An 18793-nucleotide genomic window follows, 5' to 3' on the forward strand; every position below is an offset into this window, starting at 1 on the left:
GTTGTTTATATAAATGACAAATAATAGGGGACCCAGCACAGATCCCTGTGATATGGCACTGGACCCTGGCTTCCAGTCACTAAAGCATCCTCCGTCATCACCCTCTGTCTCCTACAACTAAGCCAGTTTTGAATCCACCTTATCAAATTACCCTGTATCCCATGTCTATCCCAATTAATGTTGTGAAAGTTGAAATCACCTAATATAATTACCCTATTATTGTTTTTACACACCTGTGCAAATTCTGTGCAAAAAAATGTTTTGGATTGGGGAAAGCGGATTTTAGTAAAATAAGGCAGGATCTGGTCAAGGTAGACTGGGAACAGCTACTTGTGCAGTTTGTAATGGATTTTGTAGTGGGTTCTGTATTCGGTTCCGCAGTGGGTCCCGCAGCGGGTTCAGTAGCGGATACTCTAGTGAGCTCTGCAGTGGATACAGTAGTGAGCTCTGCAGTGGATACAGTAGTGAGTTCTGCAGTAGGTACAGTAGTGAGTTCTGCAGCAGGTTCAACCGATTCTGTCGTGGGTACTGCGGCGGGTTCTATAGTCGGTTCTGCAGTGGATTCCGCAGTGGGTTCTGTAGAGTGTTCTGCAGTGAGTTCTGCAGTGTAGTTACTGTTTTTATGTAGGAAACACAGCAACCAACCTACACACAGCAAACTCCCATAAACTGTAATGTGATAATGATCAGAGAATCTGTTTTTGTGATGTTGATTGAAGGACAAATATTGGCCTGGACACCAGGGATATTTCCCCTTCTTGTCTTTGAAAAAGTGCCATATGATCTCTAACATTCACCTGACAAAGCAGACAAAGCCTAGGTTAACACATCATCTGAAGCACAGCAGCTCTGATAGTGCGGCACTCCTTCGGCTTTAGCCTGGTGCTTAAGCCTCTGGAGTGGGACTTGAACCCATGAATGTCTGAGTCAGAGGTGAGGGTGCTAACAGCTGAGCCAGAAGAGTCTGAGCTGAAACACTGAGCAAATGAATTAGCTTGGCAAAAAGTTTCTCATGTTGGTCGATGTTGTGTCCCCACTGCTGAAGGTGTTTCCCAGTAATTACCCATGCCCAGGGATTGGTTTTGATTCTCCCGCATCATCACACGGCTACAACTTAATAGCTCTACACCTCTGCTCAATTTGGTTTTGCAGCCTAATCCATTTTCTTGAACCTGAAGCAAGGTAACATCCAACTCTTACAAATTCATTAAAGCACAACCTCAGCTCCCTCTGCAGAAACCTTCCAGAGTTTTCCACTCCAACATGCTGATAGCAGAGAGAGAAAGGAGGTTCTCTCGTAGTGGTTTCGTTATTCTTAGAGCACTTTCACTTTGTGCAGAGGGTGGGGAGCATTCTTTCTCCTGCTGGATGGAAATCCCTGTCCTATTGGGGTGGTACTATTCCACCTGGAGAGGCACGTCGTTTCTTCAGGAAGCTTGACTAAAGGTCAGTCTCTTGGTTGCATTCATTGCCTCCATCTGTCGCTCCCTCCTCCTTGATCTACATGATGAGTGTGGTTGAGGGCAAGTATTACATTCCCTGCTACTGACATCACTTTCACAAATATGCACAAAAATATCAGCAAAAAAATATTAAAGAACAGGAATTCAGAACATTACTGGTGCTGAGGTTGTGTATCTTATTGAACTAGAGGCTGGCACTGCCCACTGACCGTACCAGTCTCTCTCTCTCTCTCTCTTTGCTTAGTTTATCTTTCCACACTGAAAACCAAACTTAACAAATCCATTCCACCAGCTAAGATTAGCAGGGACAGCCAGGGATCGCCAGAGGAGTGTTGCTTCAAACTATGAAGCCACTTGAGATCTCCCTCACTTTACAAACTCATAATCCTGGCAGAGATTTTCAGCACATTGTGATTTATGTGGGCAGACAGCAAGGGGCTGAATAATGGATGGAGAGGAACATCATCCAGTATTAATCACAGTGGTCAAGTGACACCAGCAAAATGGCTTAAAATATTTACTGTCCAATGCTGAGTACCACAACTTAAAGTGACAGGTCCCAGTACTTCACACACGTTAAACACTACTTAAAGATACAGGTCACAATATTACATGCACATTCAACACAGCTTAAAGAGTTAAGCCCCAGTACTTTACATATATTGAACCTTAAAAGGATAGGCCACATTATTTTTACACCTTGAACAATGTTTACCTGAACATGTAGACAACAGTTTTGTGTGTGAAACAGTACCAGCATAAGTACAGCATTCACATACAAGACAAATTGAAGGTTAAATTAGACAAAATGGAGAAAGACAGAATCATTAGAAGTATACAAGAGCCCACAGGCTGTGTACAGCTCAATCGCATGTGTCACAAAGAAGGATGGATCATTGAGAGTATGCCTCAATCAATGACTTTTAAACACAGCTTTGAAACGTTGTCCTTATAAAATTCCCACATTGGAAGAGTTAAATCCGAGATTTGCAGGTGCAAAATTTTTCTAGAAGCTTGATGCTAAACATGGTTACTGGTCAGTACATCTCATGGAGAAGCCCCAAGAGCTTACAGCATTTTGTACCCCATTTGGAAAATTCTGTTTTCAATGACTTCCTTTCAGGCTGTTAGTCAGGATCTCTTTCAAGTTCAAATGGACCACATATTACATGCACTGTGCCAGGATGCATCTGTATCGCAGATGACATAGCTGTTGTGGGAAGAATAAAGCAAGAACATGACCACAATCTGCATTTATTGAAGCAATTGACATGTAATGAAGGATTGGTGTTCAACAGTCTGAAATGTGACAACAACGTGCAGCAGATCAATTCCTTTGGTTCTATTTATTCCAATGCTGTCCCAATCCAAAAAGAATAGAGGATGTTAAAGCCAATCCTTAAGATAAGGACGATCTTCGAAGATGTCTAGGTTCCTTTAATTTTTTGTCTTCATACATTCCCAATTTCACTCAAAAATCTTTATCATTAAGAGAATTGTTGAGAAAGGATGTGCCTTTCTTCTGGCATGAAGACCAACAATATCTCTTTGAAGCTCTGAAACAGTCATTACCAGAAACATCAACATTGCAATTTTATGATCCTAGGGGACAATTACCTTGGAGGTAGATGCCTCACAGAAAGGTCTGGGAGCATGCATACTACAAAAAGGCAAACTGATTGCATTTGCTTCAAATTCTCTGTTCATAACACAATCCAACAACTCCAACATCGAATGGGAAACATTAACTTTAGTGTTTGGAATCATGCATTTTTATACCTAAATATTCAGCAAAAGATTTGTGGTAGAAACCAGCCACAAGCCATTGGTGAAGATTTGGTGAAAACCATTGACCACTGCACCACCAAGATTGCAATGTCTCTTGATAAAGATTCAGGGTTATGACTGTGAGATTTGGTATAAGCCTGGTAACTTGATGGTCACATCAGATATACTTAGCAGATTGTTAACCCAGGAAAAACAGAAGATTTTTCCTTAGATCTACAAATTGACTTCATTGACATTGAACTTGAGGATGTTCCCCAAACTGATCTGGTACATTTTGTGCAATGCAAGTCCCAGCAGCTACATGAAGGAATGGCGAAAGATTCTACACTGCAGAAAATGTGGGAAATCATCATTGAAGGATGGCCTGATTCAATTCAACATGTCCACAGTTACGCGAGACCATTTTGGCCTTTTGGGCTAGGTATTTCCTGCAGTTATTTTTAAATGCAGGCAGGTCATCATACCAGAATATTTGCAACCTACATTCTTCAACAAATTCATCATTCCCATATGGAGATAAATCAGGTGAGAAGACTCACAAGAGAGACAGTATTTTGGCCAGGTATGAACAATGGCATTGAAGTCGTCGTCATGAAATGCGAGGCATGTCAAGAGCATATGCCAAGTCAGCACAAAGCACTGCTGGTCCCACATGAAGTTCCAACCCATCCCTGGTCAAAAATCGCATTCGACCTCTTTTATGTCCATGGCACTGACTTCATCATCAATGTCAACTACTTTACCAAGTGCCCCATTATTCAACAATTGCACAATATGTCAAGCACAACTGTCGCTCCAAGTATTATTTTCAGTTTATTTGCTGTGCCTGGAGAGATCATTACAGATTATAATCCACATATTATTAGTAAACCATTTTAGGAGATGTGTGAGAAGCGGAATATCAGTCATCCAACTTCTTCTCCTCATTACCATAGATCTAAGAGCCTAGCTGAATGAATGATTCACATGATGAAATCCCTAATTCTCAAACGTAGACAGACTCCACAGATACTGAAGCAGTCCATGTCGATATACAGCAAGATCTGGACAATATCCAGGCTTGGGCTGGTAAATGGCAAGTAACATTTGCGTCACACAAGTGCCAGACAAAGACCATCTCCAACAAGAGAGAATCTAACCATCTCCCCTTGACATTCAGTGGCATTACTACTGCTGAATCCTCCACTATCAACATCCTGGGAGTTACCATTGAACAGAAACTGAACTGGACCAGCCATATAAATGCTGTGGCTACAAGAACAGGTCAGAAGCTGGGAATTCTTCAGTGAGTAACTCACCTCCCGACTGCCCAAAACCTGTCCACCATCTACAAAACACAAGTCAGGAGTGTGATGGAATACTCTCCACTTTCCTGGATGAGTGCAACTCCAACAACACTCAAGAAGCTCAATACCACCCAGGACAAAGCAGCCTACTTGATCAGCACCCCATCCACAAACATTCACTCCTTTCACCACCGACACACAGTGGCAGTAATGTGTACCATCTACAAGATGCACTGCAACAACTCACCAAGGCTCCTTTGACAGCACCTTCCAAACCCACAACCTCTACTACGAGAAAGACAAGGACAGCAGACACATGGGAACATCACCACCTGCAAGTCCCCCTCCTCCACATCCTCTCTCATATTCACTCCCTTCCCTTCCTCACTGCTACCATTCCCCTAACCCCATCCCCCTGTCCCTATCCCCCTTCTTCCCATCCCCCTTCTCCCCACCCCCCTCTCCATACCTTTTGTCCCCATCCCCCTTCACCCCATCTCCCCTCCCCAACACCCTATCCACAACCCCTCTTCCCATCCCCCCCTCCCCAACTTTCCTCGCCCCATCCCCACTCTCCCCCTATCCCCCCTCTCCCCATCCCCCCCTCCCCAACTTTCCTCTCCCCATCCCCCCTCTCCCCATTCCTCCTCTCCCCATACCCCCTCTCCCCATCCCTCCCTCCCCAACTTTCCTCTCCCCATTCCTCCCCTCTCCCTATCCCCTCTCTCCTCATCCCCCCTCTCCAACTTTCCTCTCCCCATCCCCCCTCCCCATCCCCCTTCTTCCCAACTTTTCTCTCCCCATCCCCCTCTCCCCATTCCTCCTCTCCTCATCCCTCCCCTCTCCCTATCCCCCCTCTCCCCATCCCTCCTCTCCCCAACTTTCCTCTCCCCATCCCCCCTCTCCCCATCACCCCTTGCCAACTTTCCTCTCCCCATCCCCATTCCTCCTCTCCCCATACTCTTCCTCATCATCTATCCATCTCTTTCCTTTCTACCCCAATCCCACACTCCTCCATGCACACCGCTTCTCCATTGTTTCCCCTACCCCATCCCTCCCCCTCGCTACTTGCCCCTCCTTTTCTGTGCCCAATCCCTTCCCCTCCCCATCCATTTGAAAGCCTCTGTACTCAGTGGACGGTCTGAGGATGGGTCAGGGTGGGCAGTGGAGCTTTGTGGACCTTGGGTAAAAATAGAAACTGATATCTGGACATTTAAGAGAGAAATGAAGTGAAGGGTCTTCTTAATGAATCTTTAAAGGGTTTGTGAGGTTTCTGTGACAGTTTGTTTTTGGAGTGCAGATTATTGCCAGCAGCCTGCGGAATCTGTCAGCAGCTTTGCTGAGTTATTAATTAGTCACCTGAGTGTCTGTAGTGCCGGGTCAGTCAGCTGTTGGAGCAGATTATGTGAATACAGAATGAATCCTGTGACAGGCCTGCTGGTTCTTTCCAAGAATTTTAGGTAGCAAGTTAAAGGGACCGGGGTTTAAATTCGGCATTGTCACATCCCTTTTCCCGAGGTGAAAGAGGAGGCAGTGATAATCTGTTTATCACAGGCCCACATCCTGGCCTTTCCAGAAATTGATTGGGGCTGCAGATTGGTTATCCTACCTCCAGACTTCCTACATCCTTTCCTCCTAAATTTGACCCAGACCAGTGTTGGACTGGTCAATCCTGTTTTTGGGCAAGACTTCCAGAAATTCCAGAGATGTAAATTTAATTACAAAGGCTTTTTGTAATAAGAGACCATTTTCCTCCCACTTCTTTGCATAATAATCTAGAGGTTTTTTTAATTTTATAAAAAAATGTCATTAATTCTCAACATCAAAGCCAGCCTCCGCATTTGAGCCATAATTCCCCCCTTTAATTGCCACTCTCTGTGTGGGCTCTGGTCTGGTTAGCAGTCTACCCTCTCAAAAATAAAGAAGGTCAAAGCAGTGAAAAATAAGACTTGTCAAGGGCTGCTTGAATTAAACGTCACTTCAGATCATAATGCATGGCTGATGCCCTCTCTCTCTCCCCACTGGGAACATCAGTTTGTCCTGTATGCTTCTGCATTAAGGTCACCTTTGGCAAATGATAAGTTTACAACACTAAGGGAATAAAAATATCACAATATTGATGAAAAAATGGCTGTATATTACTCAAAATTCAAAAAAAGTCTTTTACAAATACTGCAAGCAGACATTACTTAGAGAAAGTGATTACAGCTTGAAGCAAGTCCCAACACCCTGATTACAGCCAGTTGTTAACCACCCATTGGGCTGTTGACTCATACAGAATTATCTCCAATTGTGAACATGTGTAATGTTGAAGGAAAGAAGCTGCTATCTTTACACTATAGAGAGTGTAATCTTATTTGGAGAGGGGGAATGGGAAGAGGGGGAATGGGGAGAGTGGGATGGGAAGATATTTGTTGCTCTTTACTTGTGTTATCTTCTGGTTGGATGAGATTTCTCTTACTCTTGAGTGACTTGGATATAATCTGTATTAAATTTTTCTTACTACTGTTTATTTAAATCCAAGATCTCATAGTAAGTACATTGTTTCCTGGACAAGGACTGTTCTCTGTCTTGCTCCCTTAGAGTCTCTTACATCATCATTAACATCATTGTCTAATTAACATAACCATTAACCCTTTACACTACATAATCTATAGAATGAGAGTCTTGTGCCATCCATTATAGCATAATAGGAGATTCCCTCTCTGTCCAATGTACAATGGATCAGTATTCTCTCTCTACAATAAATGGGATCCTAATTCTGTGTATTCTAAAGGTACATGTGAACCTCCCTCTAATGCAGAATTACACTTTGTGTAATATATGTGCTATGGTACACCCACGTCTGTCTAATCTGCAGTAACAGTGAGTTCCCTCTCCATATAATGTAAAATATAAGAGGGTACCTTTTTACACAGCAATTGCTTAGGATTTCTGAGCATGCAGTGGAGGCAGATTCAATCACAACTTTCAAAAGGGAATTGTATCATTATCTGAAGAGAAAAATTGCAGGGTTACAGGGAAAAGAGCAGGGGAGTGGGACTAACATAGTTGCTTATGCAGAGAATTAGCACAGACACACTGGGCCAAATGGCCTCCTTCTGTGTTCACTCACTGAACTGAAGTATTTGGATCCTTTCCTTATCCATGTTCCCCTTAAAATGTTGTTGTTGTATATGTTGTCAATGCATGATACTTTTAGAATTATGTGTGACAGCAGGTTTAGGTTCCCCTCTAACATTATGGATTGAGTGGCCTCTGTGTTCCGGAGCCGTACAACAGACTTGCTCACATTTTGGGATGGGTAGGGGAACACCGTTCCTGAAAGGACAAAACTCTGGATGCTCTCTGGGAGTTAGTCTGTCTCAGGCACACATTGTGCCATGCCCTCCAAAGGGTAAGTTTCTGTGGTGAGAGTCTCTTCCTGCTCTGATGGCTGCATCCCCGGCTGTGAGAATTCTCTGCTCCTCCAAGTGTATTCACAGGTTGGAGGGTAGGCAACTTTTGAATTCCTCTGTCAATACCAACTCACTCAACCCCTCATAAGTGCATGGGATTCTTAGGGACTTTACCCATCAGTTAAACGCAACTTGCTTCAGCCATTCGAACTGTAAGTTTGTGTGTGTTTCTTATGAATATTCCGGAATTGCTGCCCATGTGCCTCCAGGACTAACTTGTAGGCACTGAGGATGGCAGCCTTGGTCTGCTCATAATTCATGGACACATCAGGAGGCAGCATGGACTTGACCTCGTGGATTCTCCCTGTTAGCTGCCCTTGAATTAAAAATGTCCAGATATCTGAGGGCCATTGTAGCTGTCCTGCTTGTCCTGCTATTTACTCAAAAGTGGCAAAAAATGATTCCGCATCACTCTTCAAATATGCAAATGAATTTAGCATACTTAGGACTGGTTTGGGGTTAGAGAGATAGGGGTTGGACAGAGAGAAATTTTTCCTCGCAGTTTCCAGCTGTCTGCTCTCTCTCCTTTTGGGCTACAAATTCAATTTCCAATTTTCAGAGCTGGTATTCTTCTCTCTCCCTTTCTACCTCTCTTTCTCTTTCCTGTTCCCTTGCTCTCTCTTTTTCTGTTTCCCTCTATCTCCCTCTTTTGTTCTCTTTCCTTAAATTCTAGCTGTATTCTGGGATTCTCCAGCTTGAATTCGGCAAGGGGAGGGGATTCAGAGTCATGGTTGAGCTCTACATCTAATTGCTGTACAGGCAATGTGAGATCCAAATGTTCCACCAACACCTGGATCAGTTCACTTCTCTTCACTTTACTAGGCAATTTTAACTGTACCTCCCTAACTACAGCTTTCAGTTGTTCTGTGCTAAGGGCCACTAAAGTTTCACCATTTAAATTTGCTTGCTTCACCTACACCTGGGCATCAAACGTTGCCATTTTCTTAGCATTAGGGAAAAGGAATTTGCTGTGGTAAGTTAATTGTGTTTTAGAATTTGTTCCAGCCACTGAGTTTTCCTTGTTGGCTTCCAATTGACTCTTTTATCTCAAATTTGGGTCATGTCTTTTTGGATTCTGGTCAATTTTTTTTATTCATTCACAGCTTTGCTGGCTGGGCTATCATTTATTTCCCATCCCTAGTTGCCCTAGAGAAGGTGGTGGTGAGCTGCCTTCTTGAACCCCTGTAGTCTATGTGGTGTAGGTACACCCACTGTGCTGTTAGGAAGGGAGTTCCAGGATTTTGACCCAGCAACAGTGAAAGAACAGCATTATATTTCCAAGTCAGGATGGTGAGTGACTTGGAGGGGAACTTGCAGGTGGTGGCATTCACTTGTATTTGCTTCCAATCCAATTTGGTGCCAATCAACTGGGTTTCTTTGTCCCTGGATGGTGTCGAGCTTCATGAGTGTTGTTGGAGCTGCACTTATCCAGGCAAGTGGAGAGTATTCCATCACACTCCTGACTTGTGCCTTTAGATGGTGGACAGGTTTTGTGGAGTCAGGAGGTGAGTTACTTGTCGCACGATTTCTAGCCTCAAATTCAAATGGGTTATCCATTTGACTTGAGTTTCCAATTTCTGTTACGGACAGGAGGGGGGTTAATTTTAAAAGCCCTAATTCCTCCTCTTGCCACCAACCCATAAACAGAAAGGTGTTTTTTTTTTTTTGCTTCCCCCTTAATAAGTGGTAGCATATTTCCCAACCCTTTGGTTTTGGTGTGATCCAATTTTTAGCAATAACCTGACAGCAAACTTAAGATGGGATGAACTCAAAGGGTTAGTTTGTTTTCACAGACTCAAATGGGGGAGGAGGGTAGTAACTTTGCCTCCTTTGCACTCAGGCAGTAAGAGGGGGATATGAGAAAAGAAAGATTTACAGGGCAAAGACCACAGAGAAAGAAATATTGTTTCACATGAGTCCAGAGACCAGAATCAAAGTCCAATCAGGTATTCCTTCACAGAGGTCAGCAGGTTGAAAATCAATGCTGTATAATTCACTTTGGCAATGGAGTTGACTTCACACAAAAAGCTAGGCACACAGAGATAAATCATTCTTACAGGTGAAGGTACAGAAGTTCCAGTAAATGCAGTGTAGATGAGGCCAGGTATTCGATCTGGGCAGAGGCCCGTTTCTGTGCTGTTGCTTGTAAATACTAAGATGGCAGACTGTGCTTTGCAGTTCCACAAGGCAATATTCCTGATCCCCCCAGGTAGAGGTTCATGTCACATGATTCCCACCTCTTCACACTGTCTTTGACAAAGGGTGTGTATTCCCCGTCTTGGGTGTCTGAGATAGCTAAACATCTCAACCATTATGAATTGAAAGGAAGGTTTCAGGACCCTTTGTCCTAGCAGACGACTAGACTCCAGTTGTCCACCTGCGTTATGAAATGCAGATGGCCTTTGTGTAGCTTTCTTTGAATTTGGTCTGTGCTACCCACAATTTGTCATGAGTATCTCTTCAGAGATAATGAGGTGCAAGTTTCTTTGAGACTGTCAAATAGCTCCTTATGTTCAGGAGTCACAGACAGACATAGCTTCAGCCATTTTAAAAGTCTTTGTCCAGTTTTTAAAATTTTAGAAATAGCCATGACGATATCTATAGATATTTTATAAAAAAACATACAGGGTGACTAAGGTCCCCTCACAACTGCAAAGCTGAACCGGATTAACTACAGGAGAATTTGAAAACCTGGAGAATTGGGCTGATGAAATTCAATGTAGAGACATGCAAAGTGCTTCACATGGGGACAAACAATCCAGGGAGGGACTATTAAATGGGAAGACAATAATGGAGAATGGAAGAGATAGGGATCCTTAATGACAATAAATTGAGGCAATCGCAGTAATGATCATTGGCAATGAATACAAAGCAAATCAGATGCCAGGAGGTATTACAAGGTCAATATTGAGCAGAAATTGTAAGGTAATCCTGGCGTCTTATAAATCATTGCTGTGATCCTAAGTTTGTGTGTGCAGTTGTGGTCATGACAGTGCAGAAAGGGCATCGCAGATGTTTAAAGAATATAGAAGAGAGATTACAGAACGATTGAGGGGATGGAGAGATTAGATAATGAGGAATAATTATGTAAATTATGCCTGTTCCAACTGAGAAGAGATGGTTTCAAGATGATTGATATTTTTAAGATCCTAAAGGGATTAGATAATGTCAACTATGACGACTTCTTTCACTTTTTTCAGAACATTAGAACTAAAGGACATGGTCTGCACATGAAGAGGTTTAAGAATGGATATAGCATTTATCTGGATTAGACATTCATTGCCATATCTGGCTGGACCAAATGAAGCACTATCAGGTTCTGTTCGCCTCTTTCAAAGCTGCTCGATTCCACAATCATCCTGAAATACAATGATAACCCTAGCTGCTTTTCTCTACTGCAACCCATTTTCTTAAACCCCTTCACTCTCACCTCCAACAGCAAGTGTGAGGAGCTCATGGACTTCCTTGTCATTAAAACTGAGATCATCAGAGCAGCTGCCTCTGCTGTTTCGCTCCCTACCACCAGCCCTTTAGGTGAAACTTCCTTTAATGCTTCTCCTGTCATTCTAGCTCTGAGATCACATCTCTCTCTTTCTTTCCTATCGCCCCTCATGATCTCTTCTAACTCATCTTGTCCAAGAGGCACCCTCCTGCTCCCTCACCTATATTCTCACCAAAGAACTTCTCCTCCTGGTCCCTGTGTTAGCTGATATTGTTAACAGTCCTCTGTCTTCAGATGTTGTCTCTGTCTTTCACATCGGCTGTTACCACCCCTTTCCTCAAAAAATCAACTCCTAACCTCATTATCCTAACAAACCAAGATCTCAACTCCAACCTCCCCTTCTTTCCAAGCTCCTTGATTGTGTTGTTGCTCCCAAGTCCATCCTCATCTTCCCCAGAATTCCAACTTTGAATCCCTCCAATCAGGTTTCCTTTCCTGCCAGTGTCAAACAATTCTTATCAAAGTCACAAATGACATTCTATGTGATTGTGACAAAGGTAAACTTTCCTTCCTTGTCCTTCTCGACCTCTCTGCAGCTTTTGACATGGTTGACCACACCATTCTCCTCCAACCCCTCTCCACTGGCACCTAGCTGGGTGGGACTGCACGCACCTGGTTCCATTCTTATCGATCTAACCATAGCCAGAGAATCACTTGCAATGGTTCTCTTCACAATTCCGCAGCATTGGCCTCCCCCTGTGAATACCTTTGGCATGTTTTGCTATGCTAAAGTGCAAAATAAATTCAAATTCTGGTTGTTGTTGAAACAGTATTTCATTGAGTGAGTGAGTCTATGGTACAGACTCCCTGGAGAAATGTTGGAAGCAGATCGTGTTCATTCAATCATATGAAAATTAGATTTCTTTCAGAAAATCACACCTTAGGATACAGTATTTGAGTAATTTGAGACGTGACGTGCTAAATGCTGTGTTCTTGTGAGGAACAGATTACTTTAGGTCTGTGGTTCCCAGAACTCCCTACCAGTGGGGTTTTCCTCACTTCATGTCTGTGTCAGTACGGACACTAACTGATTGAGATTGATCACTGTGATTAACCAACAACTTCTTTATTGTTATATCATGCAACTATCAGGATGGTCAAAGGTGAACAAGATGGTCTTGCTCTTTTCTCCGAATTGCGGGAATCGGTCGGAATCAACAACACATCTGTGAAGAGCAGGGACTCTTCTCAAATATACATCTAGCTTAGCCCCACAGGGAGATTGCGGTGACATTACTGCTCCTGATTATTTAAAGATAATTGGTGTCCTGCCAGCTCTTGTCGGGCCTGCAAGAATTGAGAGGAAAACCCAGGTTGCAAGAACATTCATCAACAACTGCCCCTGTTATCAGACCCAATTAAACTGTCCAGCTCATGTCAGTGCACTTCATTCGTATTTCTTCATTATTGTTCACTTTTTTCTCTTTGACAGTAGTGTTGTGGATCAGACCACTTAAGAAGTTAGGTTCATAGAGTTTAGAGTTAGAGTTCATACACTAACACTGTATTATAGACCTTCGCTCTGAAGACTCTCTCTACCTAACTGTGCCAATCTGATATTCTGTAGCCTTTCAGAGTGTGATTGATCATTTGATGCTAAATTCTGAGCAGCTTTGAAGTTAAAGACTTGAGCTGAACTGCCCACAGATAATCTCCCATTATTTTGGCAGGTGTCAATCCACAGCCCAGGGTCTAACACCAGTGTTCTGACCCACAAATCTGCCCAATTTCCTACGTCATGTAATTGTTTGACCGATAAACCACCACACTTCAATTTTCCTTTAAAACCATGTCAGGTTAACTGGTTCAAGTTGGTTTTTGCTGGAACTACTGGCATTCCCAATAAGGGTCTAATGTGAATACAACTGAAAAACATAAAGAGTCCGACATAGACTAGCTCAGGAATCTGCCTTTAAATAAATACTCGAGTTCCTGGCTGCCTCACGAGCATGGGCTAGCTCTGTGTCTCATTCCGCCAGCACACACCTGATTTCTGCAGAATAGCTGGTGTTAAGATACAAAACCTGCACAAGTTGCCTAGCTCATCAATGTAGCCTTAACATACAGGATTTCAGATATAGCGAAACCTAACTTTTTTATTGGGATCCACTATTCTAGTTAAAGGATGTTATAGTTAAAGGATGGGCTAGAATCCCTTTGTAAGATTGTGCAGGTCAGGTTGAGAGCAGGGTGTTAGACGTGGCAGGTCGGTAAGAAGGAACAATGATTAAAATAATCTATTATTTGTCTTTCTTTTAGCTTAAAGGCTGCACTGCAAAAGAACCTCACTAATGACTCCTTGAATCTATCGGGAATGCCACTATCTCCCAGGGACATTCACCGTGTCGCCTACTACTTGCAGCTGAATGGAGACCATCTAACCTCCATCGATCTGAGCTTCACTGAGTTGTCTGATGATGGCCTACACCTTCTGTTGCCCTTCCTGGCAGCCCTTCCGAAACTAACCAACCTGGCACTGAATGGAAACCGCCTGACCCGGCTCATTCTCAAGGAAATGACCGAGATGATGAAGGAGCCTAACAAGTATCCAGCGCTGTCCTGGATCGACCTGGGAAACAATGCGGACATCTGCTCCATGCCCCAGCCTCTCCTGGTGGGTTTGCGCCGGCGCTGCAGCCTGCAGGGGGCACTGCCTACTATCCAGGAGTACACAGAAGGTCAGTCCAATGACCAGGAGATGGAGCAGGAGGAGGGGGTCAACCAATCAGAAGAGGATGAAGACAGCCCTTGGCCCATTCTGCAGAGGGAAATGGGGGCACAGGGATACTGTCAGAGGTGATTGTGTGTTAATGAGAGGTTTGAATCTTGAGAAATGTGTTCAATAAAGAGGGACTCTGAAACCAGTTTAGGCTTCAGCCAGTTGTTAAACACCTGGCCAACTGAACTGCCATTATTTGAAAGCGTGCCGCAGCAAAGCACCCATAAATCCCTTCAATTTGTCCATGAGCGAATTATGCATCATATGATCGATGGGACACCTTTGAGCAAGGCAGGGTTTCATTGGAAGATGAAGCTGAAGAAACTCCATCCTTGTTGGCTGATCACACCAATTCCTTTAAGAAAAGGAACAAAAGTTGACTTTGATGCAAAATCTTTCCAAGGGCTGATAAAGGAAGACATAATGTCAAAGTGGGCTGAAGTGACATAATAAGATTTTATGCAGGAAGCTGCTTCCATACTGGTGTTGGCCAGACATCCAATGGTAATCGCAAAACTAAAGAAATATTAAATTGACTCAGTGTGTTGTGTAGTGTAAAACTGTCATATGGCTGGAGGAGCACCCTCACTATATCTAAACATTGTCAAATTCACTGAGACTCACTGTGGAGACATCAAAAACAGTCAGATGTGAACTCGTGTGTGTGTCTGTATACATGTGCGTGTTGCATATGTGTGTGTGTATGTGCATGTGTTTGTGCTGTCTATGCATGTGTGTGCTGTGTGTACAAATACATGTGTGTACTTGTAGGTTTAGTTATCCATGTATCTTTCCCCCTTCCCTTTATCCTGCTCCTAATTAAATGTCATGTGTCTGTAATCTCTTCCTGTTCTGATGAAGAGTCTGGTGTTTGGAATGTTAACTCTTCCTGCTCACTCCACAGACACTGAATTAACCAGTTGAGTGTTTCCAGGTCTCCCTGCTAATTGTTTCAGATTTCCAGCACCTGCAGCTTGTTGGTTTTCCTCTGTGTGTAAACTGACTTGTGTGTTTTGGCTAACTCAACACTGCTATACTGTAACAGTACTGATCTTTTCAGTCTTGAAGGCACATAGCTCTGTAACGTGTCCCAGTTGCTCATGCACAGAGATCAGTGATTCAAGCTGCCAAACTTCTCTCCTAACTGTGTTTGACAATTGTTTGCTTGTTCATTTGTTTTCCCATTTTCAGTTTTGCAAATGTGTGCAATTCTTTTTTTAAAACTTAGGTTTGAAAGTTCAGGGGTCAACGCTATGATTTCAGTCTCCTGACAGTTTCCCTCACATCAGCAATTGGAGTGAGGAGTCTGAGCAACTTGAAAATCATGACGGCTGTAAATCCAACACATTGACATGGGCCAGGACATCAGGGCAACTCCCCTGCTTTCCTTCCAGTAGTGCCATGGCATCCTTAGGGGACAAATGGGGCCTTGTTCTCATCTGAAAGACAACATCTCGGACAGTGCAGCACTCCTTCAGTATTGCACTGGAGTGTCAGCCTGGATCAAGTGCTTAACTCTCTGGAGTGGGTCTTGAACAATTCTAGGACCCCTAACTCCTGCTCTCGTTGCGTGAAGCTCAGTATCGGAAATCCTAAATCATAGAAATTTACCTCCAAATTCTGTCAGAATGAAACTGGGGCTTCCAAAGTAAAAACTCATCATAATTCTAACAAAGATGGTCATATGTTGCAACTTGGGCAGAGGCTGACTTTGGGAAAGGGAGGAAGGTCTTCTTACATTGATAGATATTTGTTGGATAAAGGTTTTAAGGGGGAATAGAGCAAAGGCAGGGAAATTGATTTGATATTGTAAAAACCATGATTGATCTGAACGGCAGAGTAGGCCTGAGGGGCTGAATGGCTTTCCTATATTCCCAACCCCTGCCCCACCCATGAAGCCAAATTCAGTCTCCTTCTAACTTAAGAACAACAGAACTGCATAAGGAGGGAACAGCCATTGTTCAATATCCTTCTCATCAATCAGTCCCACCAGTCCTAATCAATTCCCCTCTGAATAACCATATCCAATGCTTGAACTCTCAGACAAGAGATCATTTTGAGAGAGCACAGAGCATGAGTTGATGATTCAGGTGTGACTCGGTGGATCACATTCTCGTTGCTGAGTTAGAAAGTTGAGAGTTTGAATTATGTTCCGCAGACCTGAGCACAACAACCTAGACTGGTGCTCCAGAGCAGTGCTGAGGGAGTGTTGGTTGCACCGTTGAAAATATTATCTTTCTGATGAGGTGTTAAAGCGATGCCTCATTGGCTCTCCTAGGGAAGTGCTGAAGATCCCACGACACTATCTGAAGAAGAGCAGGGGAGTTCACCCCAGTGTCCTGGACAATTTTTATCACAACATCACAAAAATAAATTACCAGATCATTATTGCATTGCTGTTTGTGGGAGCTTGCTGTGCAAAAGTTGGATGCCACGTTTCCTACATAAACAGCCCAACAGCATTTCATTGGCTATGAAGTTGTTTGGGACTTCCCCGAGGATGTGAAAGACACTATGGAAATGTAAACCTTTCTTTCTTTCCTTTGTTTGTATTGCAGCGTTACATGGAGACAGAACCTCCCCGAACTACCCCCTTTACCACCCACTTCAAAGCCCCACTTCCCTGACATCTGTTATTACTGCCTGGGGGGATGGCCCTTTCGCCCCAGATTTCCCTTCTCCCTCCTGACCTTCTCACAGTTCCACCTGGAATCTGAACGCTTCATCATAGAGCAGTTTGCCTGTTTCAGTTCTGTGAGTTCTGCCTTGAAATCTGGTTGAATCCAGAAAATGCTGTGTGATTAATGGCTTCAACATTAACCATAAACTCCACCCTTGGTACTAAACTTTTAACAATCTCACAATGTGTTGGAAGCCATATTCAGAAAAGAAATGAGTCAGCGAGCCATCAATATGCAGACCTTCCCAGTGCACAAGTTCCAGAGCCTAGGAGTCAACCCCTTGCACCCTCACCCAGCCTGGCGTTGGTATGTGTGAAGGTGAACATGGAGCGAATTACCAGATACACAAAAGAGAAAGCGATAGGTAGATTTAACCTCCTCTGCTCTCGGAAGGGATTGGCATTGCCAGATTCTGGCAAGTTACTCTACTGTTCATAAGGTGATTGATTGTATTGTTCCTGTTCCATCTAAGTGAGCAGGGCTGTGGCAGAATATGGTGTAATAGTGGACTGAGTTGTGTTTTAATAAAGCACAATATGACTTTCATTGTCAATAACAGGACACTGACCCCTGTTTTCCTCACTCATTGATGTTTTATTCCATTGATGCTGCAATTCCCAAAGATGGCAAAAATGAACCACTGCATTATACACTGTACAAGCCAGGTAAGTCTCCACCCAACTCTGTCTGCTTACTTAAATAGACTGACATTTGGTGGACTGCACAAACAGCTGTGCCAACCCCTGGATTAATGTATCTCTAGCTAGGCCAGCATTTATTACCCATCCCTAATTGCCCTTGAGAAGGTGGTGGTGAGCTGCCTTCTTGAACTGCCGCAGATCATGTGGTACACCCACAGTGCTGCTAGGGAGGGAAAAGGCAATATTCTGCTATATCTGCAAAGAACGCTCATTTTTTTCCGTTGCCTCTCGGGTCTTGCTGTTAATGGGTGTGCAGTGGAAGCAGGATGTGCTATAAAGTTGTAGCCCCTCAATCACATCATTGGCAAGCCAAGTACTGAATGCATTAGTGAACCGCACAAACCCACGGAGTTGTTAGAGTTGATCCCTGGTCTGAGTTGAGCTAACCAGTCTCTGCTGGCAAGCTGCAACTGCCACCCATGGTTTAAGGAGGGGAACATTTAGCCTAGGCTTCAATGCCTGACTGTTATCCACTGACTTCTGACTCATGAACTTGAACATAAAGAATAATTATTTGAGACTGTGGAGTTGGCCGTGTGATGGATCAGTACACTAACCAGCTGCTGTCACTTCAGAGATGAGTAGGAAGAACGTGCGAGAGATAGTCACATCTGTTCATTAACTTGATTTTTTTCAGTTTTCTCTGTACTCTGAAAGTTCCCTCTTACCTTTGGAGAAGCAAATAAGCTGCACTATTGGTCATTCATCGTTAGCCTAATATTCTCCATGTGCACATTGCTCTGTCAGTTAGAGTCTGTGGATTTATTGAAAAACAAAAAAATCACAAAAAATCAACTAAAGAGAGAAGGTCACTTCATACTGCTGTATAGCTGGAATCCATTAGCCATTGTTACACTGTCAGGAACCTGGGCTGATATAAGCAGAGCCTGTGTAATAATGTTAATGTCTTAATGTGTCATTGTATTTCTATGTCCTTCAATAAATGGCTTGAATATGATATTTTCTGCCATTTCTACCACTTTTTTGGGGTTAGAAATTACTGAGGAACATTAATAGAGAGCAGAGCTTGAGGTTTAAGATTATTAAAAGCTTTAATATGAAGCTGAAGTTAAAGAGAGATCAGAAAAGGATGAGACAGGAATCATAGGAACACAGGAGCAGGAATGGGCCATTCAGCCCATTGAGTCTGCTCCACCATTCAATACAATCATGGCTGACTATCCATTTCAATGCC

General features: G+C 43.4%; 1 protein-coding gene across 1 annotated transcript in view; it reads left to right on the plus strand.

The window, feature by feature from the left end:
* LOC121285514 (leucine-rich repeat-containing protein 75B-like) overlaps positions 1-18527 on the plus strand; it is a 794595-nt gene extending 776068 nt beyond the window's left edge. Inside the window, exon 4 of the mRNA XM_041202033.1 lies at positions 13757-18527. Within this exon, the coding sequence (XP_041057967.1) occupies positions 13757-14297 (541 nt within the window). The 3' untranslated portion in view covers positions 14298-18527. The remainder of the gene's footprint in view (positions 1-13756) is intronic.
* The last annotated feature ends 266 nt before the right edge of the window (positions 18528-18793 follow it).

Source organism: Carcharodon carcharias, chromosome 13 (genome assembly GCF_017639515.1).
Source record: "Carcharodon carcharias isolate sCarCar2 chromosome 13, sCarCar2.pri, whole genome shotgun sequence".
Taxonomy (NCBI): domain Eukaryota; kingdom Metazoa; phylum Chordata; class Chondrichthyes; order Lamniformes; family Lamnidae; genus Carcharodon; species Carcharodon carcharias.